Source organism: Camelus bactrianus, chromosome 32, assembly GCF_048773025.1.
Source record: "Camelus bactrianus isolate YW-2024 breed Bactrian camel chromosome 32, ASM4877302v1, whole genome shotgun sequence".
Lineage (NCBI taxonomy): Eukaryota > Metazoa > Chordata > Mammalia > Artiodactyla > Camelidae > Camelus > Camelus bactrianus.
The window spans coordinates 16,678,346-16,704,741 of NC_133570.1; the positions used below are offsets into that span (position 1 = coordinate 16,678,346).

The 26,396-nt window shown below is 42.2% G+C and overlaps 1 protein-coding gene across 2 annotated transcripts in view; it reads left to right on the plus strand.

The window, feature by feature from the left end:
• GRK3 (G protein-coupled receptor kinase 3) overlaps nucleotides 1–26,396 on the plus strand; it is a 117,063-nt gene that overhangs the window by 15,030 nt on the left and 75,637 nt on the right. For both annotated transcript variants that reach the window (XM_074356767.1, XM_074356768.1), the window contains exon 2: nucleotides 9,238–9,314. In XM_074356767.1, coding sequence (XP_074212868.1) covers nucleotides 9,238–9,314 — 77 coding nt within the window. The remainder of the gene's footprint in view (nucleotides 1–9,237; nucleotides 9,315–26,396) is intronic.

Genomic DNA, 26,396 nt, shown 5'->3' on the forward strand with positions numbered 1-26,396 from the left:
CAGATCAACAGGCAAGTAGTTGAAAAAGTCACTTTGGGTGATCTTGCACAGAGCATATTCTGGTTTGTAAGTCTGTCCACCCAGAGAGTGCTTGTTCACTGAGGTTCTAGACTGGTTCACATGGTCCTAGGGAAGACTGAGGGGCACGGAAGCCTGGCCGTCTGTGTCCAGCAAGTCAGCATTTTTCCCAGTTGTAGAAACAAAACGTCATCTGTCAGTCCTGGCAAAGGAAGTGTTTGCTGTAAAAAAGCCGAGAATAGCTGGACATCCATCTCAAGGGTGGTAATTTAGGTATTCTTCACACATCCTTAGGAGAATAAGTGAGTCCAAAAGTGGAGGCTGTATGCTGGCTGGCAGTTTTTTCTGTGTGTGTGTGTTTAATCGCTGCCATCCTTTGTCTGTTTCCTTCAGTTATTTGGCTCAGGCTGATGTGAGTTATTGGACGCTGCCCGAGTGGTCCCCTTGCTTTCTCTCTCACTTCATCTTTGCCAGTGGCCCCTCGGGGTCTGCAGTTCAGCCCTGTTATACTAGACACTGCAACCCCCCCCCCATGATTGCCCCTGTGGACGCATATTTGTCACACTGCATTGGGACTTCCAGCTCATTCCACTGTCACCCCTCTAGACATGGCCCCCTTCAGGGCAGAGACCAGGTGGGACTCATCGTGTATCCTTAGTGTCACGGGCAGTGTCCAGAAAGGATGTGCTACCTAGTTTGAATGAATGAATGAATGAATGAGTGACACAATGAGCAGATGAATGAATTGCCTTTTCCTCCCAAAGAGGATGGCTGTGGCGGTATTCATAACACTTGGCAGGAAATGGTACGACAGTGTCGTATGACACACAGTGGAAACTAAAGTAGGAGGGCTTGGGGGTGGTGTCCTAGTGACAGTGACCCCACCCCGGATCCCGGACGATGAGGAGGAGAGGAGAGGTGTTAGCGAGAACGGCACTTACAGAAATACCGAGAGCAGTGGAGAAGCCCTGCGTGGCTGCCGTGCGAGGACAGAGGGAAGACGTGGTTGATGAGGTAGGGCAGGGCCTCTTTGTGAATGCTCCCTGTAACGTGCTAAGGAGTTTGGGCGTTGGGCAAAATACGAGGCCCTGGGGATCTTGTAAATGAGATAATTCCATGAAAAATCACTCTTGGAAATAAGGAAGATGCTCCCGGCCCCACTATGGCCTCTCATTGTCCCCAGCCTTCCATCCTCTAATGCTTATTCCACACAGACAGAGACACCGCCCTAAGCCCTCGAATGAAGCTGCTTATGTATCGCTGCTGATTCAAAAGTATTTTGAGAAAAAGGTAAATGGATTCTTCCAATCCATGAGCACAAGAGATCTTTCCATTTGTATCTATCATCTTCAGTTTTTCCTTCGTCAATGTTTTACAGCTTTCAGAGTATTGGTAACCTTGGTTAAGTGTATTTCTAGGTAATTTGTTGTTTTTGATGCAATGGAAATGTTTATGCCAGTTATAAAATTCTGGTTTTTGAAGTGAGGGAAAAAAAGTGAATGAAGGGCCGCAAATGGCAAAATGTCCTTTTTTATGGATGACTTGTATTCCATTACATATATCTGCTGCATCTTCTTTATCTGTTCATCTATTGATGTGCAATTAGGATGCTTCCATATCTTGGCAATTATAAATAATGTTGCTGTTAATAGCAGGGTGTATGTGTCTTTTTGAATTAATGTTTTTGTTTTTATCGGATATATGCCCAAGAGTGGAATTGCTGGGCCGTATGGTGGTTCTATTTTTGGGTGTTTGAGAAACCTCCATATTGTTTTCCATAGTGGCTGTACCAATTTACATTCCTACCAACAGTGTGTGAGGGTTCCCTTTTCTCCACACCCTTGCCAACATTTATTTGTGTTCTTTTTGATGATGGCCATTCTGACACGTGTGAGATGATATCTCACTGTGATTTTGATTTGCACTTCTCTGATATTAGTGATGTTGAGCAACTTCTCATGTTCCTGTTGGCCATCTGCATTTCCTCTTTTGGAAAAATGTCTGTTGTTCAGTTCTGCCCTTACTGTAAATGGACTGGTTGTTTGCTTGTTTGCTTTTTAATTTAAGTACAGTTGATGTCAAATGTTAAAGAAAGAAAAGGTAAATGGATTCTAAAATGATTCTTGTAACCAATTTGAAGGGACGGTTTAGATCACAAGGTTTTAGTAGCTTTGATGAGATAAACCTGATGACGCCATACATTTATTTGTTCATCCCTCAAATTGTATCTGTTCGGGGGTGACTTTTGTGTATGATGGGGTTTTGTTTTGGTTAATGAAATTCAATAATGTTTAGTGTCATTTTAATATCATGTAGTATATTACAGAGGAAATGGCATTACCAACAGGATGGGAATTGTCAAAATATTGGAGGAAAAACCACAAAGGAATTCGCATTTAGCTTAATTGGGTTGTGATCTCCTGAATATAGACTGTCTCATGGGGAGTTGTTTAATGCTATGCAAATTACATGCAAGACTTTGCTGCCAAAGATCTGGTGAACCTCGGCACCTCGGGAAGAGCTGACAGCAACATTGCGCCAGATGCGTTTAAAGACCTCTTCAGAGTTTCTATCTGGCGGAGTTTGGTGGTTTTCAATCCAGTGGTAAAGTTTTTACCGTGACTCTGGATAATGTAGCTCTATTTCAGGTATTTAATGAATAGTTAGTGGAAAACATTTAGTAACTACACATGGAAGAAAGCAGTTTCCTTTTGAGGGACTTGAATCTAGGGATGACTGCTTAGTCATCCTATCTTAAAAAAAAAAAAAGTTCTGCTTTTTGGGTTTCTTGATGGTCGAAACAGGTAACAGCTCTTATCTGGGTGGTGCTTCCAACAAAGCCACCTTGCTAGATCTTTACAACCACCATATGTGCTGCTAGTTTTTTTTAGGTGGTATGTTACATATTATTTGAAAGATTTGTCTAGATGCATTTTACTTTGGACATCAGAGTTCAACAGAATTAAACTTCACACAGAATGCAAAGACTTTTAATAATGGGAGCAATCTTGCTATCCTGCCTTTGGCCAGTAGAGAGCAGATTCCTGGTGGCTAGTCTTTAAACTACTTTGGGTGGGGGAGGGTATAGCTCGGAGGTAGAGTGCGTGCTTAGCATGCATGAGGTCCTGGGTTCAATCCCCAGTACCTCCCTTAAAAATAAAAATTTAAAAAAGAGGAATTAAAAAAAACTTTCTACAGTGAAAATTTCAAGCATATACAGCAGAGAATCATACAATCAAATTTATGTCATCATCGCTCAGCTTTATGAGTTATCAACACATCGCCAATCTTGTTCCATCCATACCTTTTACTTTCCTTTAGATTATTTTGAAGCATACCTAGACGTGGTATATCATTTCATCTGTATTTCTAAAAGATAAGCGCTGCTAAAATGCCAAACATGAGCATAACACATTGCCACTGCTAAAGAAAGTAATACTTAACTAATATAAAATATTCAATCTATTCACATTTCTTCAATTTTTTTTCAAGAATTTGTTTTTCCTTGAGTTGAGTTTCAAATAAGATCTATATGTTTTGTCTGATTGTTATTTCTTTTAAGTCTTTTTTAAACTGTAGATTCCCTATCATTTTCCCTCTTGAAACTTTTTGTTGGAGAAATGGGGTCATCTGTTGTGTAGAGTTTTCCCACACCCAGGACTTTGCTGTTTTCATCCTTCTGGCATAATAATAATAATTATTATTATAATTATAATAACACCCCAGCTTTATTGAGATGTAATTAACATAAACTAAACATATTTCAAGTGTCCAATTTGGTAGTTTGTCTGTAAGTATTAAACCAGTACCAAAATTAAGATAATAAACATATACATTATGTTGTCTCCCAGCAGTTTTCAATTCTGTGATACCAACTGGGTGCCCTACAATTCAATTCATTTCTGACACTAACTACCCAGAGTGGGGGCAGACCCCCAGATTAAGGGCTCTGTCCCACAAGACTGCCCCCACTTCAGATGCTAGCTGCAAATTGTGTCCTAAGTCTATCTGCATTTCTACCTCACTGACAACAAATTTGGACGTTCCTATGACCTTCTTTTTTGGAGGGTGGTAATTAGGTTTATTGATTAATTTTTAATTTACTTTTTAGAGGAGGTACTGGGGATTGAACCCAGGACCTTGTGCATGCTAGACATGTGCTCTACCACTTGAGCTGTACCTTCCCCCAACCATGACCTTCTTAGGTTTGCTATTTCACTAGAACAACTCACAGAACTCAAGAAATCCCTATGCCTATGATTAGTTTAATTATAAAGGGTACAACTCAGGAACTACACAGTGGTTGTTGCACAGGGCAGGGTCCTATGGGAAGAGCTGAAGTACAGGGCTTCCGTACTCCATCCAGAAGTACCACCCTCCCAGCACATCAGTGGTTTCACCAACCTGGAAGCTCTCCAGACCTCCTAGTTCTAGAGTTTTTATTGAAGTTTCATTACACAGGCACAATTGGTTACAACATTGGCTATTGGTGATTGAGCTCCATCTCTAGCCTCCTGGAAGTCAGGTGGTGGGGCTGGAAGTTCCAACCCTCTTATCACGTGGTTGGCTCCTCTAGCATCCAGCCCTATCCTGAAGTTATCTAAGGACCTTCCAAGTCACCTCATTAGCATAAACTCAGGTATGGATGAAAAGGGCTCCTTATGGATAAGACATTCCTATCAGTCAGGAAATCCCACGGCTTTTAGGAGCTCTGTGCCAAGAAGTGGGACAAAGACCAAATGTAGCTATTTTTTAATTTTCTATGTATATATCATCTCTAAAATTTGTTCCTGCTTCTTTGTAATCAAACTATATGTAGTTTTTTTTTTTAATGAATCTGTTTCCTTTTACTCAGAATAATTATTTTGAGATCCAGCCATGTTGTAGCAATAAATTATTTCCTTTTTATTGCTGAATATTATTTCATTATATGGATATCCAGTCATACCTGACCATTCATTCACCCACTGTGGACATTTGGGTTGTTTCCAGTGTTTGATCATCACAAATAAAGCTGCTGAGAACATTCATGTACGAGCCTCTGTACGAGCGGATGCTCTTATTTCTCTAGGAGTGGAATTGATGGATTATATTGTGGTTTATGTTTAACTTATTATGAAACTGCCCCGTTGTTTTCCAAAGTGTTTCCTTTTATATTCCCGCTAGCAGCGTATGGGAATTCTAGTCATTCCACATCCTTGCCAGTGGGTGGTATGGTCAGTCTTTTCTAATTTTAGCTACTCTAGTAGGTATGTAGTAATATCTTGTTGTGATTTTAATTTGCCTTTTCCCAGTGACTAACGTGGGGCATCTCTTCACATGCTTATTTGCCATCCACATGTCTTCTTGGGTGATACGTCTGTTCACATCATTTGCCCATTGTTTTTTACTGGGTTGTTTGTTTTGTTATTCTTGAGCTTTGAAAGACCTTTATATATGCTGGATACAATTCCTTAATCAAATATATGACTTGCCAGCATTTTCTCTCAGTCTGTGGCTTGTCTTTTAATTCTCTCCAGTGGCTTTTGAAGAGCAGAATTAAACCAAAATTCAATAACAGAAAGATACCTGGAAATCTTCAAATATCTAGAAATGGGTCCACCCAGTTCAAGGAAGAAATATTAAGAGAAATTAGATAATAAGTTAAGTTGAATGAAAATGAAAACAGACTTAATGTCTGTGAGATACAGCTAAGTCAAGGCCTAGAGGAAGTTTTATAACATTAAATGGTTATATTAGAAACATTTAAATTCATTCATCTGGCTTTTTTAGAAGTTAGAAAAGGGGCAAATTAATCTCATGGTAATTATAAGCATTTAAGTAACAAAGAGTGGAAACCAATGAAATATAAAAAGTATAAATAGTAGAAGAAAATGAAACAAAAAGTAATAATCAATACAATTGATAAACCTCTAGCTAGACTGATCGAGGAAAAAAGCACAGTTTAACAACAAAGAGTGAAGAACTATCACTCACTCTTACATTGAAAAAACAGTGAGGAAATACAATCAACTTTCAGTAATCTGACAACTTAGATGAAATAGACAAATTCCTTAAAAGATAGAAGTTATCAATACAAAATGCCAATACAAGGAGAAACAGAAAATAGGACTAGCCCTGTATCTGTGAAAGAAATGGAATTTGTAATTAAAAACCTTCCCACAAAGAAAATTTGAGGCTAAGATGGCTTCACTGATGAGTTCTAGCAAACATTTAAGGAAGAATTAATACTGTCTTACACCAACTCTTTTGAATTAAATTGAATAAAAAGGAATGATTCCCATCTTACTTTATGAACCACATTATCCTGATACCAAAACCAGAGAAGCTATTATAAGAAAAGAACAAGACTTGTACACTGAAAGCTATAAAATAGTAATAAGAGAAATTAAAGAAGACTCAGATAAATGGAGAACTATGTCATATTTATGCATTGTACACTTAATATTATTAACAGGTTAATGTCCCCCAAGTTGGTTCAACCAAATCCCCGTCAAAGTGTCAGCAGGCTTTTTCTGGGAAGAAACTTCCATGTTGATTTAAAAAAACTTACAGGCAGTGAACCTAGGATAGCCAGAAAAACAAACAACAAAACCAAATGCAGTAAAACAAAGTTTGGAAGACTTAGATGACCTGATTTCAAGACATACTAAACCTAAAGCAATCAAGGTAATACAGTATTTTTATAAGGATAGTTAGATATATAGATCAGTGTAACAGTATAGTCCAAAGATAGACTTACATATATTTAGTGGGTTTTTTTTTTAATTGAAGTATAGTCAGTTTACAATGTGTCAATTATTTCTGGTGTACAGCATAATGTTTTAGTCATAAATATGCACACATACATTCGTTTTCATATTCTTTTTCACTATACATATTTAGTGTTAAATCAACAAAGATGCCAGGATAACTCAATGGAGAAAGGATAGTTCTTTCAACAACTGATACCATAACAATTAGATGTTATAAGGCAAAAAAGAACCCTGATTCTTACCTTGTGTCATACACAAAAATTTACCTGAAATGGAGCTCAGACCTCAACATAAAATCTAAACTTTAAAATTTCTAAAGGAGAATACAGGTTAAAATCTTCAGGACCTTGAAATGTGAGAGATTTCTTAGCAGACTGTCGGCCAAAGAAATAACCAACACATTGGAACTCATCCACGAAACACTTGCGCTCTTAGAAGGACTTCGTGAAGGAAGTGAAAAGGCAAGGTGCAGACCTGGAGAAAATATTATCCTTGCATCAATTTGTCATCGGATTGTTCCCCAGCTGCGTAAAGAAATTTTACAACTGAGTAATAAGACTAACAACTCAACTAAAAGATAGGCAAAAGATTTCACTACACTCCTCACGAAAGAAGAGTTGTATATATCCCAATAATCATGTCCAAAGATGTTCTCCATCACCATCCATTAGAGAAATGCAAATTAAAATACAAATTAAAATCAAATGCTACTCTACACCCAACAGAGTGGCTAAAACTAAAAAGACTGACAACCGAAGTATTGGCAGGGGATGTGGAGCAACTCTAACAGTCATACGTTGTTGGTGGGAATGTAAAATCCTAGGACCAGCTTGGAATATGGTTCAGCGGTTTCTCATAATGTTAAATACAACTTACCATATGACTGCCAGTTTCACTTGTAGATATTTACCCGTGAAAAATAAAAACACATGCCCATGAAATGATTTATACACAAATGTTTAAAGCAGCTTTATTTATAATAGCCCCAAACTGGAAACAACCCAAATGTCTATCAACAGATGAACAGATAAACAAATGGTAGAATATTCATACAATGACACACCACTTGGCAATAAGAAGGAGCTAAATACTTACGCACGCAACAATATGGTGGAAGCTTGTTTATGCCGAGTGAAAGAAGCCAGACACAATATACACCATATTGTATGATTTTATTTACACAAAATTCTAAAACTGCAGCAAGTTGTCCGTATTAACAGAAAGGAGATCAGTAGTTGCCTGGATCCTAGAATATGGGGAGATTGATTGCCAAGGAGCACCTTTTGGGGGTGAGGGAAATATTTGATGTCTTGATTGGGTGAGTATTATATGTTTAAAGCTCATTTAATGGTACACTTAAATATGTACTTAATTACATATCAGTTAAACCTATACCAATTAGTTTGTTTCAAAAAGTAAAAAAAAAAAAGGGGGGGGGATAATGCCAAATTGCTGCCCATCAGTGGATGACAGAGATTTAATTCCTACTTTGTCTATTCGGATAATTGCTTTTGGGGTTCACTTATTGAATGATTCCTCCTTTCCCCATTTTTCTGCCTTGCCACTTTATTCCGTGTCAAAGTTCCATGTATGTGTGGGTCAGTTTATGGGCGTTCCGTTCCATTTTATTGATCAGTTTGTTTATCCTGTCTTAATTATCTTAGCTTCATAATAAGCCCTGTTGTCATTTTTTCCCTTCAGAAATGTCTTGGCTGTTCTCAAGCCTGCATTGTTTTGCATACATTTTATAAACAGCTTGTCTGTTTCTGTGTTCTAGGAAAAATCCTGTTGAAATATTGTTTGGGATCTTAATTGATTTTATTCATGAATCGGGGGTAGACTTTGAGTTTTTGCAATATTAAATCTGCCTGTTCCTAACTGTAGTGTATCTTTACATTAAGATCATCTTCAACGTCTCTCAGTACAATTTTGCAACCTCCCTGTAACGTTCCTCCCTGCACATATTTTGCAAGATTTATTTTAAGGCATTTGGTGTTTCTTATTTCTATCATAAGCAAAATCTTCCTTCTAATTAAGCTTTCTCATGGTTTATCACTGATATAGAAATGTGTTTTTTTTAATATTAATCATACATCTGGGGAACATTTGCTTTTGCTTTAGAAGGAAACTCATTAATCGATTAGCAGAGTTTGTCACGTGTGTGTACACACTTTTAATATTTTTGGAAAGTGGTGGTGTTGAGTGAGAGCTTTCCCAAAGTCCTCAAGTTATTTTTTGTATGTGTAAGTTTGGCCCCACGTCACAGGAGAGGGTCCTAGCTGCAGCTGTGACGTTTCCAGCTTGAAATTTAGTCAGCTGGTCATGCAGTCACGGAGGTCAGTACCAGGGGTCTCTCGTCAAGCAAGTTTCCTTGCACAAAGACATCTGCGTACTTGCTGTTCTAGGGGTGGTTGCGTGTGACGCAGGCTGTCATTGTTAAACCCGTGTTACTCTTCTCTTCTAGTATCCGGAGTGTGATGCAGAAGTATCTGGAGGAGAGACATGAAATCACCTTTGATAAGATTTTTAATCAGAAAATTGGTAAGTCTGCTTGTTTGTTTGGCAAACTGTAATTCCAGTAGTGGTATCGGGTGTCCCTGCAGAAGTGTATAAATGCAGCCCCTCGTGCTTTTACAGGCTTTATAGCTCCAGCTGGGAATGAAGGAGATTGCGTGTAATTCGTAAGATGCTGATTGGTTACTTACATTCCCGGTAATATCTCTTGTCAGTAAGCTATTGGGAAACAGACTCATTTGACTCTAGGTTTTAAGGCAGTTTGGGAGGTGGGGGGGCTCCCCAAATCAAAGGACTGGGCATTGGTTACCAGAAAGAAACCCTCTCTGTTCAGACCTGAATCTGAGGTCCGCAGCTTCTCTGACTGTTCTCGAACTTTCCGTGATCACAGGGCGTTGGCGTGTGTCTTCACAAGCACCACCCCACTCTCGTGGTTGGCTGTCTCCTTCCAAAGTGGGGGGCTGATGAGCTTTCATGGGATTATGGGTTTCTTACGGCACTCATGGTTGTCAGTTCCACATCAGTCACTCTCACTCTCTTGGTTCCATTTGGAATCTCTACTTAGCAGGTCCCCAGGACTCCCTGTCATGTACACAGAGCTCAAGGACCCATCGCTCACTGGCCGATGCTCTCTGGCTGGTGCTAGTCTTGGCCTGTGCAGATGTGTGGTTGTGCAGGAGTGTTCCGTGGTTACCAACGGTTAGCGCCCCAGAGAAACTGGGACAGGACGGGAATTGCCTTAGTGGGAATTTCAAGGCCCACAAAGGGATGAAGTAGTATTTTCTCACCTGCCTTCTGAAAGGCTGCAGTTTGTTTAGAGGTGACTGTTGGCCGGGTTAGATGAGAACTGTCGTCTGCATTTTTCCTCCCATTCCCCCAAATCATTTCATGCCATTAGCAATTTCCTAAACAGCACTTTATTCTCAAAGATAGGACCCATCTTTCGATCTGCTAGCTGGCTACAATGTGAATTTGCCCTTAGTGATGTCATAAGCAGATAACGCTGGGGTTTTTACATGGAAACAGCGTAGCTGATATAAAACTAGGAAGCTCTTTTTCTCTCTTTGCGTCTTGTTTGCCTCCCATAACTATTCACACGAAGTTTATAGAGGAACTATGTCTCAGTTTGTAAATTAATTTAATCCTATAGGAAATTAAAACTGCAAGGAGTTAAGGTCCTACCAAAGTTTCCCAGAACTCTACGTCTGCATTTATTTCTCGGTCCGTGATTCATAGACACAGACTGACTGACCCACTCGAGACTGAATATTCTCCGAGATAATTCCAGGTCCCCCTTCCATTTACAGGTAAGGAGGTGTAGACTCAGGTCGGTGAAGTGACTTGTTCTGATCTGACATTCTCCTTTTCTGATAGTTCTTCAAAGACTCTTGGAAAGGAAACCATGACTGTAAAATATACTGTAGAGGGTCACCCAATAAAAGCCAGATAGATTTTTTTTTTTTTAATTTTTAGAGAGAGTTATGGTGACTTCTTTTGTTCAAGTAAAGCAGAAATCGGTGCGGAAAGTCCCTAGATTTTTGTGAATGACTTTTTGTCAGAAATTAGCCATCTATGAAGGCAGTCTTCTGTAGATATGGCTTCTGTGATAACCCACAAAATACAGAGGTCAGAAGGTGGGTGGGTGCTGTGGAGAATCAGGCCCTCTCTGCGGACGGCGCGTGGGGCTGATGGCCCCTCTCCAGGTGGAGACATTTCATCCTGATCATCATGATTTGGTGGGGGAGCAGATTTGGTTTCCATCTCATCCTTTATTGCTTCTCGTTGCTTTCATGGTGTTTGGTTAACTGCCATCTATGTAAATGCTCCCCTGTGCTGCTGTTTTTATCCTAAAAAAAAAAAGAAAAAACCCAGAAAACAAAACTGTCGTGATAACAAGATTGAGAAACTCTGTGTCTTTGGGAGGAAAGGGAAAAAAGGAATTCTTTGTTACTTAAACAAAAACTTTTTTTTTTCTTTTTGGAGGGGCAGGTAATTAGGTCAGTTAGTTAGTTAGTTTGTTTATTTACTGGGGGTACTGGGGGTGGAACCCAGGACCTTGTGCATGCTGAGCACAGGCTCTGCCACTGAGCAATACCCCACCCTACTTAAACTTTCAAGAATGTTTTACAGCTATGTCGAGGTATATTTTATATAGCATAACATTCACCCATTTCCTGTATACAGTTCAGTGGGTTTCCACAGAGTTGTGCGACCATCCCCACCATCCCACAGTAGAACGTTTCAACAGCCCAGAAAGCAACTCCATACCCGCCCGCAGACCCTCGCCACTCTCCCCCTGCCCCCCAGCCCCCAAATAGCACGGATCTAATTTCTTCCTCCTTGGAGTTGCCTGCGTTGGACACTCCACATCAACGGACTCATATAATACGTGGCCGTTTGCGTCTGGCTTCGCACAGCCCACTGTTTTCGGGGTCTGTCCACGTTGTAGTGTGTGTATCAGGACCATGTTCCTTTTTGTACTTGATAATACTCCACTGTGTGGATATGCCATGCTTTGTTTATCTGTTCATCTGCTGATTGTTTCCACTTTTTGGCTCTTATGAATAACGCCACTGTGAGAGGAAGGTATCTTTTACCGTGTCATTTGAGCAGGTGGTTCTCTTAAGTGGTTATTAAGACGTCCGGGGGGTTGTGACCAGCCTGCCTTGCTTCCAGTGTCTGAAATGCATTGAGGACTCTCTCTCTTTGTGGTTTCTGCTCCTTGCTCTCCCTTCTGTCAACCCCTTGCCTGTCTGCCGCCCGCCCCCCACCCCAACACGCAAGCCCCAAACGCCTCTTTTCCATCATTGTTGTGATTAAACCCTCACCTGAAGCCAACCCAGGAGCCTTTGATCTCTGCCTCTAATGGCATTAACTCCAGCCTCACAGATCCTTCCCTGAGAGCAGCTTCACTGGGCACTGATGGTCTGTGACTTTGATCTCAATTAAGCCGTTAAAAAAACGAAACTTGGTTGAGATAGGTAAATAACTCCTTTCCTTCCTCCTGACTCCTAAGCTTGGAGCCGGTGAGCCGGTCGGGGGGGTGGGGTGGGGTGCCAAGGTTAAACTAGGAAGGTCACAGGAGAGAACAGTGACGGGCTGGGGGTGGGGACAAGGTAAACGCGCCGGCACAGATCTGTCATTATGTTGGGACAGAGCTCTCTATATTTAACGTGTCTGGGGCTTGTCTGTCTGGTCCCTCTTTTTGCTCTGCGGCATTCCCGTTTTCCGGCTGGTGTTAGCTAGGGGTTGGTTATCCTAACCAATGAGTGGTGAGTCTTAGCTTAATATTTAATGATGATTCTTTAAATCTGAGTCTATACTCAGATTTTTCTGATTAAGTTAAAATGTCCTTTAACTCTTGGTTTTCTGCAATCAGGATCTGTATTGAAATTGGTAGTAACAAACCTTTAATCTAGAACAGGCACCTCACCGCATTCCCCACCCCTCGCCCCATTCCCCACCCCTCGCCCCCACCCCCCAGGAAACTGATGCACTGAAGAAACTGGTTGTATTGTAGAGTGCTCCACATTCTGGATTTTTCTTTTTGCTTCTTGATGATGTCACTTAAATTGCGCCTCTGCTTCCTAAATTTCCTGTAAACGGGGAGCTTGCTGCGCCGACAGCTTGATCAGCGTTAGGTTCGGACTTCGTAGCGGGAGGCACGGGAGAGGAAGGGGTTGCTCTGCAGTTCCCTAAAGTGGGCTCAGGTGCGGTCGGCCGGCCGGCTCCTCGTTCAGCTGTCATCTGCCATCTGTTTCATTTTCACTGACGATCTTTGCCTAAATCAATTACTTTATTAGGAAGTTACAAAATGGTGAGTTTTCTCATGGCGCCATTCCTCCCACCGCTTTTAACACATCAGCTAGGGCTGTTTATTTGCCTTTAAAGACAGTCAGGTGTGGTTGGCAGATTTCTAAGCCCAACGCCCAGGACGTTTGCCTCCAGGTGTTACTCCCAGGGGTGACCCGGCTGCAAGAGATGCTGCAGATGTAACCGAGGTGGTGTTCTGGGTGGGCTGGCCTCTACTCACCCTAGCCCTTTGAAAGCGGAGAATTTCCTCGGGCCGGCAGCGGAAGAGGAAGTCGGAGAGACAGAAGCACAGGGAAGATTGGACATACCCTTGCCAGCTTAGCAGACGGAGGGGGCCCCTGAGAAGGACTGTGAATGCTCTCTGGGAGCTGAGGGTGACCCTTCCATGACAGACAGCAGGGACACAGGGACCTCAGTCCTGCAGCCATCAGAACTGCATTCTGCCCACAACCTCAATGAGTTTGGAAGCAGCTTCCTCCCTGGTGCCGCGAGATAAGAACCCAGCTTGCCAACACCTTGATTTTGGCTTTGCGAGCCCCCTGAACCGAAAACCCAGCAGAGCCTACCAAGATGCCTGACCTCCAGAACTGGGAGGTATTTATTAGTGCTGTTTTTAAGGCACTGAGTTGGTGGATTTTTGTTACACAGCAGTAGAAAGTTAAGAGAGCAGGATAAATATTTAGTTCTTTGTTTCTAATTTCCAGTTTTCAGAATAAAAAAGGTTAAGTGACAGCTGCGTTTATCCTCCTCATCCTTACATAGAAATTCTATAGAAATTCTACATCTTCTAGGACATCAATTAAGTTGATTCCTAATTTGCCGTCAGTAAAACACTCACTTAGGTATTGACATGATGTCCCTGATTTGGCTTGTTGAAAGGTTGGTTTCAAAGGGATACTGGTTACCAAACAGACAGGAAAATCAGTTATGTTTAAGATGATTTTGCTACCATTTTCTTCTGTGATAGACTGAAATGATAATTTCATCATACAAAAGTGGGGTGCATAGCACGTGGTAAATTCCATCTGTCTGTCGACAATCTACTCAGCTTCTCTGTCTGCATACCCTCTCCTGTTAGGGAAGGATGTTTCTGGTTATAAGGAGACTCCAAAATAGATGCTTAATTCATAAAGTATGCAAATGTTACTCTCAAGTACGAAGAACATCATGGTTAATGTAATATTACATCACATCATTATTGTCACGGAAGACCTTTTGTTTTCTCACACTGACTTCAGAGCTTAGTCCAGAGTTTGAATATTGATCTGTTTGAATTCGTGTGGGATGATGTTGGTGTCTAAAATGGGGTTTCTGGTCAAAACAAAATTTGGTAATTTTGACTCTTAAAAACAGCTTTTTTGAGACATGGTAAGATATGCCGTAAAATTCACCCACTGTAAGTGTATAATTTGATGAGTATTAGTAAACCTACAGAGTTGTGCAGCCATTACCACACTCCAATATTAAAGCATTTCCGTGTCTCAGTGACCCCTCGTGCCTGTTTGTAGTCACTTCCTATTCCCATCCCAGCCCCAGGCAGCCTCTTATCTGCCTTCTGTCTCTATAGTTAGCTTGCTGTTCTGAACATTTCATATGAATGGAATCTTGCCGTTCCTAGACCGTAGCCTTTTGCATCTGGCTTCTTTCATTTCGCCCAAAGTTTTGGAGGTTCATCCCCGCTGTGCATACTAGTCCTTCATTCCCTTTTGTTGCTGAATGATGTTCCATTCTGTGGATAGACCCCATTTTGTTTATCCCTTCGCCATTTGATGGACATTTGAATTATTCCTGCCTTTTTTCTATTACAAAAATGATGTAATTGTGAATGTTCACTACACGCATGGCTGTATGTCTTCATTTCTCTTGGGTCTGTAACCAGGAGTGGAACTGCTGGGCTGTATGGTTAGATTCATGTTTAACTTTTTTAAGAAATCACTAATTTTTTTCTAAATGGTACTATATTTTACATTCTCACCATCATTTTATGAGAGTTCTAGGTGTGCCGTAGCCTCATCCACACTTGCTGTTAGCTCTTTGATTCTCACCATCCTGGTGGGCACGAATGGTGGTGCTTGAATGTGGTCTTGATTTGAGTTTCCCCAGCAGGTCATGATATTAACATGTTTGTGGTGATGAACCGTTCTTTATGGCTTCCTTGGAAAAATGTCTACTTAAATCTTCTGTCCACTTAAAAAACTGATGGTCTTTATATTATTTATCATATGTATAATTTACAAATATTTTCTCCCAGTCAGTGGCTTCTTTCTTCATTTTCTTGATGGTGAACTTTGAAGTGGAGAAGGGTTTAATTTTGATGAAGTCCAATTTATAAAATTTTTAAAATGAATTATACTTTGGTGTCATATCTAAGAACTTTTTGCCAAACTGAATTCCACAGTTTTTTTTTTTCTTCTATTTTTCTTCTAGAAAGTTTTATCATTTTAGCTCTTACATTTAGGTCTTTAGTTGATTTTTTTTAAATTGTCATGTATGATTTTTTTTTTAATTGTCATGCATGCTGTGAATTGAGGGCCTAAATTCATCTTTTTTTTTTTGCACGTGGATAACCAGTTGTGCAAAAAGGTTGTTTTTTTTTTTGTTTGGGGGGTAAAAAAAGTCTTCTTTCCCCATTGAATTGTCTTGGCTCCTTTGTTCAGAATTAATTGACCATAAATGTAAGGACCTGTTTTTTGGACTCTCAGTTTTGTTCCACTGATGTATATGTCTGTCCTTATGCCAGTATCATACTGTCTCGATTACTGTAGCTTTATACTAAGTTTTGAAATCAGGAAATAAAAATCCTATTATCCTTTTCTTTTCAAAATGTTTTTTTGCCTCTTCTGGATCCTTTGCAATTCCATATGAATTTTAGTGTTAGTTTTTTAATTTCTGCAAAAAAAAAATTCTGCTCAGATTTTGATAGGGGTTGTGTCGAACCAATAGGTCAATTTGCAGAGAACTGCCATTTTAACCATTATAAGTCTTCAATCTGTGAAAATGAAATGTCTCTACATTTGTGTAGGTCATCTTTAATTTCTCTTAGCAGTGCTTTGTAGTTTTCAGTCTTACATGTCTTGTTAAATTTATTCGCAAGTGTTCTAATGTTTTTGATGCTATTCTGAATGGAATTGTTTCTTTAATTTCATTTTTGGTAGTTCACTGCTAGTACATGGGAATAGAATGGGTTTTTGTATAGTGACCTCATATCCTGCAATCTTGCTGAACTAATTTATTAGTTCTAGTAGATTTGTGTGTGTGTGTGAATTCCTTAGGATTTTCTACATGCAGGATCCTGTCTCTGAATAAAAACAAATTTACTTCTTTCCAGTCTGGTGCCTTTTCAGTTTTTACTTTTCACTTTGATTTCTTAAACAGATATTAATGTTGGTCTCAAGCATATTTGGCTTGATTTCAAAGAACATTTAGGTAGAAAGAATGCTTAAATTATATTTGGCATTTGGGAATAAGGCATAAGAAATATGCCTTACCATGGGCTTTGAAAACAAAAGTGTACATTTTCTTATAAAAAGAATACATTGGAAAAACAGCAATTGCAACCTTTTAAGGTCCTTTTAAAAAAACTTTCTGAGCAGTCTTTAGCAGAAAAAAGATGGACATAGATATGTCATAGGGACCTATTTTTTAAAATTTGTTAGTTATAAAAGATCACAAAAATAGTTAAAAAGGAAAGAAAGAAAGAAAAAACCCAACACGCAAGCAACACAGAAGAAGACATTTTAGGATTACTCTTCTGGTCAATTTCAAAGAACGAACTTTCCAATCTATTTCATAATTATAAAATTATTGTTTGAAGTGCTTCTTGCTTCAAAACATAGTAGGTGGCTAAAATCCGCGAGTATTTACAACTGTACAATTTGTGGCTCAAAGACCAGAGTTACATTATAGCAAATTGAGACCCTGTAGAGAGGGAAATTTTAATCTGGCGACCAGCTTCCATCTTTGTTTTTCTCTTTTGTTTCCACCGTTGTCTGGAAGTGTTGGTTTCTGTCCCTGCACGGGGCCTTCCCCAGACAAATGCCCTCCCTGATTGACAGGTCTGGGTTCTAACCCTGTCTTATCTGCAAAACTTCCTCCCAGCAGTGAGCCCCAACAGAGAAGAAAACCCTGGGGCCCCATTCAGTTCTGCATCAATTATCTGTGCCTTTTGTGGAGACTTTTAGCAAGGGAAAGAGTTAAAGATCCATTTAGACTTTCCAATACCAGAGATAAACACTTGACTAAGCACAGCTAATTGGATTTTCAATGGAAGAGGCCCCGTAGCCACAGGCAGCTGGTGGTGAGGGAATCCAGAGAAGTGACAGGCCCAGACTCTGCTCAGTTTTCAACCTGTTTCCCACTAGAAACGCTGCCCCGAGAGGAAGGACCCTGCATTGGTGGGGAAGGCTGTTCACCCCACTGGCAGGCAGTCTCTTCCGCTGCCTCCTAGTCTGTGTTGGCCCCTAGGAGCCGGGGTATCAACTCCTGGTACTGGAGTCTCCCCGAGCCCGGAGATGTCATCCTCCCCTGCCATGTGCGGCTCTGCAAACTGGGGCCACCTGAGCCGTCTGAGGCCGCTTTCCTTCAAAGAGGGTAAAAAGGCTTCAACCCGTTCTGTGAGACATTCAGTCATCTTGTTTGTTTGTTTGAAGCCAGTTTATTAGGGCTGGGTCTCCGTTTTTTCAAGCCCATCATTCAGGTTCTAAGACCAGCCGTGATTATCGCTTCCCAGAAAAACTCAGATCTGAGATTTTCCTGGAATAGCACAATCCTTTAACATCTGCTGATCACCAGAACTATAGGAACGCTGGCACGTGACCGCTGGACCCCTGACCTGCAGGCTGGCAACTCTGTCTCTGATCTTTGAAGTGGTTGCTACTTAATTTTCCCTGCGCTCTTCAGAATGACTATTGGTTTAAGGCAGTGATGGCTCCCTGGGTACTAAACACGGCACGAGTGTTTCTACGCCAGGTTAAGTCATGTGACTGAATTCATGCAACACCCCTCCCCCCCCAAAAAGCAGAGCCTGAATGGGACTGTTTCTTCACAGCTGCTGTTTTCTGTCTGTCACCAGGAATAGTGTGGAAATTGGCGTGCATGTGGAGTTGGCTTTTTTTTTTTTTTAATAATATAACAACTATACAATTCCTGTTTCACGTATCGTGATACTAAAATCCAGAATTTGGGGGCAGTGCACAAAGATCTTTCTGTAGCAGGTCTACTTTGTGTGCTTCGCCGAATGAGACATTCAGAATCGACGGTGTTTTAAGTGGCCCCTGGAAATGTCGCAGTGGAAAGATGAAGGCAGCATCAGGCCACAGAGGCCATTCCCCGGCAGCCAGCCAGCCCACCCTGCCGAAGGATGGGTGTGCAACCCAGAGGCTTGTGGCGTGCCGGGATCGAACAGCTGGGCAGCGGGTTTACTACTGCCCGGGAGTCCCCGAGATTCCTGGAAGGGGCCACTGGGATGTTTCTGAGGCAAGACTTTCGAACCCAAGGGAAGTGTGGAGAAACTGCTCCCTTAGTCACGAGGTAAGTCTGGCCAATCAGCCGACATCCGCAGCTGACTCGGCGTTGTAGCTCTCTTCCCTGCCAGGTCCACATATTTCAGGGGGAGAAAAATGACGTGCTCTAGCAATATGAACAAATCTGGGGTCTTAGTATGTATATATTGTTAGAGAATTCCAAGCTCTGTTCTGACTCTGATCTCTTTCTGCTCGCTGAGGAACAGAGAAGATTCTTATAATTTGGGTTAGAAGAGAAATCCCATAAAATAGGAGTTTGGGGTCAGCAGATACAAACTACTATATAAAAAATAGATGAACAACAAGGACCTACTCTATAGTACAGGGAACTACATTCAGTATCTTGTAATAAACTATAAAGAAAAAGAATATATATATGTGTGCGCAAAACTGAATCACTATGCTGTACACCAGAAACTAACACAACATTGTACATCAACTATACTTCCATTAAAATAAAATAAAATAAAATAAAAATTAAATAGAAATCCCAGCAAAGCTGGGGCAGGAAGTTTTTCTGGTCCTTTACAGAGAATGTAACATTGGAACGCGGCCAGAGAAACTAGGACCACTTCTTAAAGAAGCAAATATTCTCACCTTGTAAAGTGCGTTTGTGCCCCAAATACATTTTTTTTCTTAATTGGAATTTTCACTGCTTCGATCTTAAAAAAAAAAAATCATTGCTTGTCTTCAAAGTTTGCTGAAAGTAATCTGTTTGCTTACCATATACTTTTTAACTATTTAAGAAGATTGAAATTAATTTTGTTTTGTGGTTTCTACTCTCCAGCCAACAAGTAGGTTCAGAATTGGTGAGGGAAAAGAACTTGAAATAGGACAGCTTCCTGGGAGCATTTATTTGGGCCCTTTTCTTCCTTTGTTACTTTTTAGCTTATGATGTTCCAAACATGCCTGATTTCTTCCTCCTGATACCACGTACCTCCGTTTCTGAGGTATTCAGTTCAGAATCCAGTTATTACTGCAGTTTTCTTTGTTGACTGATAAATATGCTGTATGCTGTTGTTCTTACTTTTTGAAAATAAGTCTATTGAGGCAGGAAATGCACACAATAAAATGTACCCATTTTTAAGTACAGAGTTTGAGTTTTGACCAAAGTGTACACCCAGGTGTACCAACAACCACAGTCCATACATGGACCCTTTCCATCACTTTATTTTATCCTTTTTAATGGCTGAGTAGTATGCCAACGCGCGTGCGCGCGCACGCGCGCGCACTCACACACACACACACACACACACACACACACACACACACACACACTTTCTTTATCCAGTCAGCTGTCAGTGGACATTTGGGTTGTTCACATGTCTTGGCTATTGTAAATAGTGCTGCTGTGAACATCGGAGTGCATGCGTCTTTTCAAATTATATTTTCCTCCGGATATACGCCCAGGAGTGGGAATGTGCATTAGTGTGGCCACCGTGGAGAACAGTATGGAGGCTCCTTAAAAAAACTAAAAATAAACTTCCCATACGATCCCTCACTTTAAAAAGGATGCTCTTGCCTCCTTTGTAAACAGCTCATCCCAGCCCCAGGCTACCGCTGCCCTGCTTTCAATCAGACAGATTACCCTGGATGTTTCTACGACTTCCTATCAGTAGAATCCGATCCGTTGCACCCCTTTGTGTCCAGCTCACTTGCCTCAGAACCGTGTCCTCCTCGCGGTTCATCTGTCGTGCGGCTTGTGTGGGGGTTTTGTTTCCTTGATGGCCAAATAGTAATCCGTTGTTTGGACTTGACACGATTTATGGACATCAGGGGTGCTTCCAGTCTGGGGCAATAATGAGTCAAGTTGCTATGGACATTTTTAGTCAAGTCTTGTTGTGGACGTCCATTTCTCTGTCGTTAGTGCGTTGGAGAGGAACTGTTGCATCTCCCGTGATAGGTCCACACGTGATGATTGTTATGTCTTCCTGGTCCACCGCCTTATCAAGATGAGAAGTCCTTTATCCTGGTGATGACTGATGGTTCCCACGTCTACTTCAACTCATGTTGATTTCATCACTCTAGCTTTCTTGATATTAGTGGTTTGCATGGTATGTCTGTTCTCTAGTAATCTCTGCCTTTTAATTAGGCCATTTACAGTTAAATACTTATAGTATAGTTGGATTTAAATCTCACATCCTGTTTTTTATTTCTTTGTTGATTTTTTTCTCATCCTGTCTTTCTTTGGATTGAGTAGTTTCTAGTATGTTGTGTTGTTGTCACCACTGGCTTATTAGCTACACAGCTCCTCATTTCATTGATTTTTCTGCTTCCCTGAGCTCCTGGTGGCCTCACCTTAGTGGGACCATCATGGTCTGCCTGGGTCCCCCTCTCAGCACCAGATTTCAATCCCTTCGTTGATTTCCCTTCTTTCAGGGACTATTGCTTTACTATGTCTGAAAACATTATTTCATAAATTTGTCCAGTTTTCTGGTTGTTACAGTGGTAGGTTAATTCCGGCTCTGGTTACTACTATATTATGTCCTGCAGTGTAGTTTTATTTTTGGAATTAAGTGTTTGGTTCCTTGCAGGAAAATGGGTTAAATATATGAAATTGGGACTATCTGTAAAACTCTCGGCACAAAGCACCATTGTTATAACTTCACACAGTGATGCACAGACGCTGGTGATGAGTCAGCACACGTGAACCTCAGATGCACAAGACAGTGTCGGTACTGTAGGGGTGACACCAGCCTGTTCTCAAGCCCTTCAGTGCTCGGGTTACACATGCTGATCTCATTTAGTCTTCAAAATGAGCCCATGCCGAGGTCAGTGTGAGCCCCATTTTATAGGTGAGAGGACCACACTCAGAGGTGAAGCCACTTGCCCGGCGTCTTTAAACAGTGATGGCTGAGCTGGAATTGCCCTTACAGACTTGGGGGTCTGCTGTTCTCCAGAACGCAGGCTCTTGCTCACTGTCCTGAGCTGATGATGTAGACAAACATCTTAGGGGACAGCAGTAGAGCTCAGGTTAACAAGCGCTGGAGCTTCCGTGCTCGCGGTGGTTAGCGGCTTCCTGGAATAGCTACCTGTTGCCGGGGCGAAGCAGTCCTATTCATTTCCCACAAGAAGTGGTTCCGTAAAAGCCCTCGGCCTCTCCCCATCCTCTCTTCCTCCTTACCCTCCCACTTTTCTTCCTTTACCCCCTTTTTTTCTTTATCTCTTTTTTCCCCCACATCTCCAGCCATCAAAACAGCAGTAAGGGCAACAGCGAAAAAGGGTGAAATCAAAACCGACCCCAGTTTAATTCGTGAAACCGAAGAACGTGAAGCTTCAGTGAAATATGTGATTTTCCGGATCCCAGTCCCTTTGTTTTTATTGATCAGGAAACTAAGGAACATTAGCACAAGGAGTTGATGAAAACCATAAAGCTTGTTAGCATACAAGAGGAGCCAGAGTCCAGGGCGTGCTAACCATGGGTGAGGTCCGGGGACCCGCTGACATCGGGGTCGTGAATGTGAGTCTGGTCTAAGTGGGAAAAGAAGGCAGGTGACGAGAAAGAGACTGCCTAGGCGGTTGCTGAAATTAGTTATTTCGGGAATGTTTCTTGGAGGAAGTGGTTTGAGGAAGCGGTTGGTTTTGAGATCAGCTGGAAGAGCATTCTCGGCAGAGGGAGCAGCGTGGCCATCAGCGGGGGCGCAGCGTGCTCCAGAAACAGCCAGAGGCCGAGGTGGGCAGGGAGGTGGGCCGGGGACACGGCTTTACTGTGCATGTAATGGGAAGCTCTGATCGTTTTCGACCACAGTCTGATTTGTTTTAAGGTCATTCCAGCCTCTTTACGGGGAGTGATTTATCTGAGTCAAAAGTGGGAGAGCGGGAGCAGGAAGATGAACTGGAAGCTGCCGCCGCCATCCAGGAAGTCGACAGTAGCGTTTTAGGTCAGACGAGGGCAGTGGGGATGCAAGGAGGGGGTGCAGCAGTGGAGTTTATCCTAGAACCTGCCAGGTTGGCTAGTGAATGTGGGGGACGGGAGAAAAGAAGGCTGAAGGAGAACTTAAAGGCCATTTTGGGGGCAATAGTATAGCATTGTTTCTATAATTTAGGGGAGCCAATACATCCTATAAAATGTATTTCCTTAAATATTCAAAACCAGGAAAGGAAAGGAACTAGTCAACGTACGGGAAGTGAAGAGACAGAGTGGCCAGCGGATGTGATGGAGTTGGGCATCTTCTGTTTAATTCCCAGCCCTGCAAGGCTGTGTGAGGCTCTTGGCCTTTGGCTCGTGTGTCCCTGCCTGTCCCGTCTGCTCCCCCAGGTCGCCGGGCACCCGATCCATTGCTTTGCCTCTGGCCTTAGTGAGCTGGCTTGTTAGTCTTGTGGCTCGTCTGTGTAGAGACCACATCTGGCGTCATGTGTCACCCCGGCCCCCGCTGGGACCAATCCAGGACCTTCCTAATCACCTCCTCCCTTCACCGGAAAACCCCGAACTCAGAAACCAAAATACACACACCCCTTTCCCTCCTTCCTATTGATGTTAATGATGCTGCCGTCCTCCGTGCCACCCAGGGCCCCAAACCCTCCTTGTCACACATGCCCTGTCACCCCCCCCCCCCACCGCCACCATCTGCTGTATGCCTGCGATCACACCGCAGTCTGGACCCTGGGTCCTACGATGTGGATTACACGCTTACTCACATTTTTTAGGACTGGCTCTCCGATTCTGACTTTAATTCTCCTGTCCCTCTTCTCTCTGCGACGAGGGAATCTGAAAACATCATGTCAGATTCGTGCTCTAAACCTGTCCCAGGCCTCCACTGCATGATGAAGTCCGCTCGTGATTGCCGTTCAAGTCACCCAAATGGGCCTCAGTCTTTTCTTTCTTCCTTTGTCTTTTTCTTCCAGCACGTACACCTGCGTCCACGCTGCCTCCCTCTGGGGGTCCCCCCTTCTGGCCTGTGCTCTTCTCAAAGATCCAGCCATTCAAGGATTAGCTTAACCACGAACTGTCTGTTCTCTGATGTTCCTGCTCCACTTACGTGCCCTTTATTTGGCACTTCCTGTGGCATATGTGGTATTTCCAGGTGCCCCTTCCATGCTGTTTCTCTAACTGGAGTCTAAATTCCTTGAGACCGAAGATAACCTCTGATTCTGTTGCCTCCTTTGTGACTCTGAAGTGTATGGTTCAGTATTTTACACATCAGAGGAACTGACTTTTCTTTTGATTGTCTTTTTGTTTTAGCATGAAGTCCTTTCCACTGCCAGTACTATGAAACTCTTATCTGTATGTCATTTTGTGTATAGAGTAAGAGTCTATCTGTAGACTGTGTGAATATTTTCTCAGTGTGATGACAGCATTCCAGGGGTGAAGTAATGGTCCATCGATTATACACACGGGGTCCCGTCCATCAACTTTGCTGTGGCCCTCGCGGGCATCTGTGCACTGCTGGGACGGGTGTTAGCCCGAGCATCCACAGAAATAGGGGCTCAGCTGGGCGGCTGTGTTGAGTAGACGGTCATGGAAGAGCAGCTGGATAATTGTCCCCGCCATGCACACAGAATAGGAGGAGCCTTCACTGATAAAGCCAGCCCCCTCTTCCCACGGCCACATCCCCACTCCTCGGAGAACGTATAAAGCTCCAAGAGTACGAAATAACAAGAATTAAACTTAGCCATGTAACTTTAAAAAATACTTTAACGTTCGGAAACAGACTCACAGACATAGAGGACAAACTTACGGTTACTGGTGGGAGAAGAGGTTAGGAAGGGATAAATTGGGAGTTCGAGATTTGTAGATACTACTAAATATAAAAAAGATAAACAACGTTTCTTCTGTATAGCACAGGCAACTGTAGTCAATATCTTGTAGGAACCTATAATGAAAAAGAATATGAAAAGGAATATATGTATGTGTATGGATGACTGAAACATTATGCTTTATACCAGAAATTGACATGACATAAACTGACTATACTTCAGTTAAAAAAAAGAAGAAAAGAAAACTCTTACCTTTGCATTCAAGAAAAAAAAATGGTTGTCATTTAATTAACAAATTATTAGAGTCAGCTGGCTATAAGTTAAAATGAATTTGGACTTAATAATCACAGAAACCACCTTGGTCTGGTAAGAAGTCATCTCATATTCATTAAATTTCACGTTCCGCTATGAAAAGCAGCTGCATCCAGGAGTCCCTGAGGGGCTGCAGCAGTGGGCTCCGGGCCTTCCTGCCTCAGAGGGTGGGCAGTGGCGGCGTCACCACCTGGCGTTCCACTCTCAAAGGTCTGCCTGTTTGAGCCTCGGAGGCTTTTGCTAACATCTTGACATCCTGATAGAGATGTTCACGGGGGAGGCAGTGTGCAGCACCGTTAGTACAGAGGGGTCGATGCTTAGTACCTGTTGCAGTTTGGCTGCGGGATTGGGATGCGGACAAAAGGGTCATCTGGGGACAGACATGGTGGCAGGTGAGGCCGAGGAAGGACTCAGGATTCAGCTTTGCCCAGGGCTTGTTGTAGAAAGAGTCCCAGCTCCGAAGTCCTCAGACCAGGCTCTGAGAGCTGAGTTTTAAGTGTTTCTATGAAACACTCGCCCACTTAAATGCAAAGCAATTCCCCAGCAGGCTTGCTGGCATCCGAAGCTTTCAGCGCACACTCAGCGTTGTGTAACTGGTCAACCCTGAGCACCAGTGTTCTTTCAAATGCATCCCTTAGCCTGCTAGATGGAGCCCAGCCCTGCCAGCGCGTTCAGCCTCCGCATCCCTTCCACCTCCTCCCCGTAGGAACTTGCTCTGTCCAGGTTCAAAGTCTCATTCCCTCCTTATCTCCACGGAAATGTCCTGCATGAATCTCTCCACGCCCAGCCTGTACTCCACTTCTTCCTAAAACCATCAGCGACTCCAGCACGAGCCGTGACGATCTTCCCTTAGTAACTTTATCAAATATTAATTGAGCTGATTAAGTCCAAACCGTCTTGCTGGGGATTAGAGAGAAAAACACATAAGAGCCGGCTATTTCCTGCTTAGAGCGCACGAGTCAACAGCTATTTCATGACGTTGGAAGAGGTGCATCCTTTCTTAACACAATGCCGCTGTCTGTTCCAAAGGCCAGCGTCCTGTTTAATGGGAGATGCTAGAGGTGTTGTCTTTGAACGCCAGGGACATGACAAGGAACCAGAGATGGATGTGTCGATCACCCATCTGGGGCCAGGTACCTGAGAGATGGAGTGCCAGCAGGATTCCTTGAGCAGTGGAGCATTTGGCACTTAACTAATGCAATGCAATTAAGTATTTTATGTATGTCTGTCAGTACCTCCTATCAGATTACAGTTGCTCGGAGAACTGCTTCATTTTACACTTATAGTATCATGACACAAATACGTATTGGTTGTTTCTCTTTTGTTTTAAATAAACCCTTTTTAGAAGGTATGTATAGCGACATGCTCAAATCCTAAGTGCATAACCTCATGAGTTATCACAAAGTGAACACATACGTGTAATTGATTGTCTCATTCTGTTTTTCCCTTGTTAAAATTATGGTTACCCTCAGGGTGTTTCACACCCTCCCTACCCCCACCCCCCGATTTTGTTCTGGTAATGTTTATTCTGTGATGTATGCTTGTACCCTAATTTCCATACTGCCAGTTTCAATCACCATTCTTTGAGATGTCTTTGGGAAATATAGATCAGGTGGATTGTTGGAATAATATTTCTGTCCTAAGTTATTTTAAATTTTACCTTATTTTAATTGTCAGTTTATTTATTTAACTATTAGATGTGCAATTAACTGTAATAAATGAAAAAACTGACTACAGTCTGAACAGAGTATTGGCATGGTGGCCT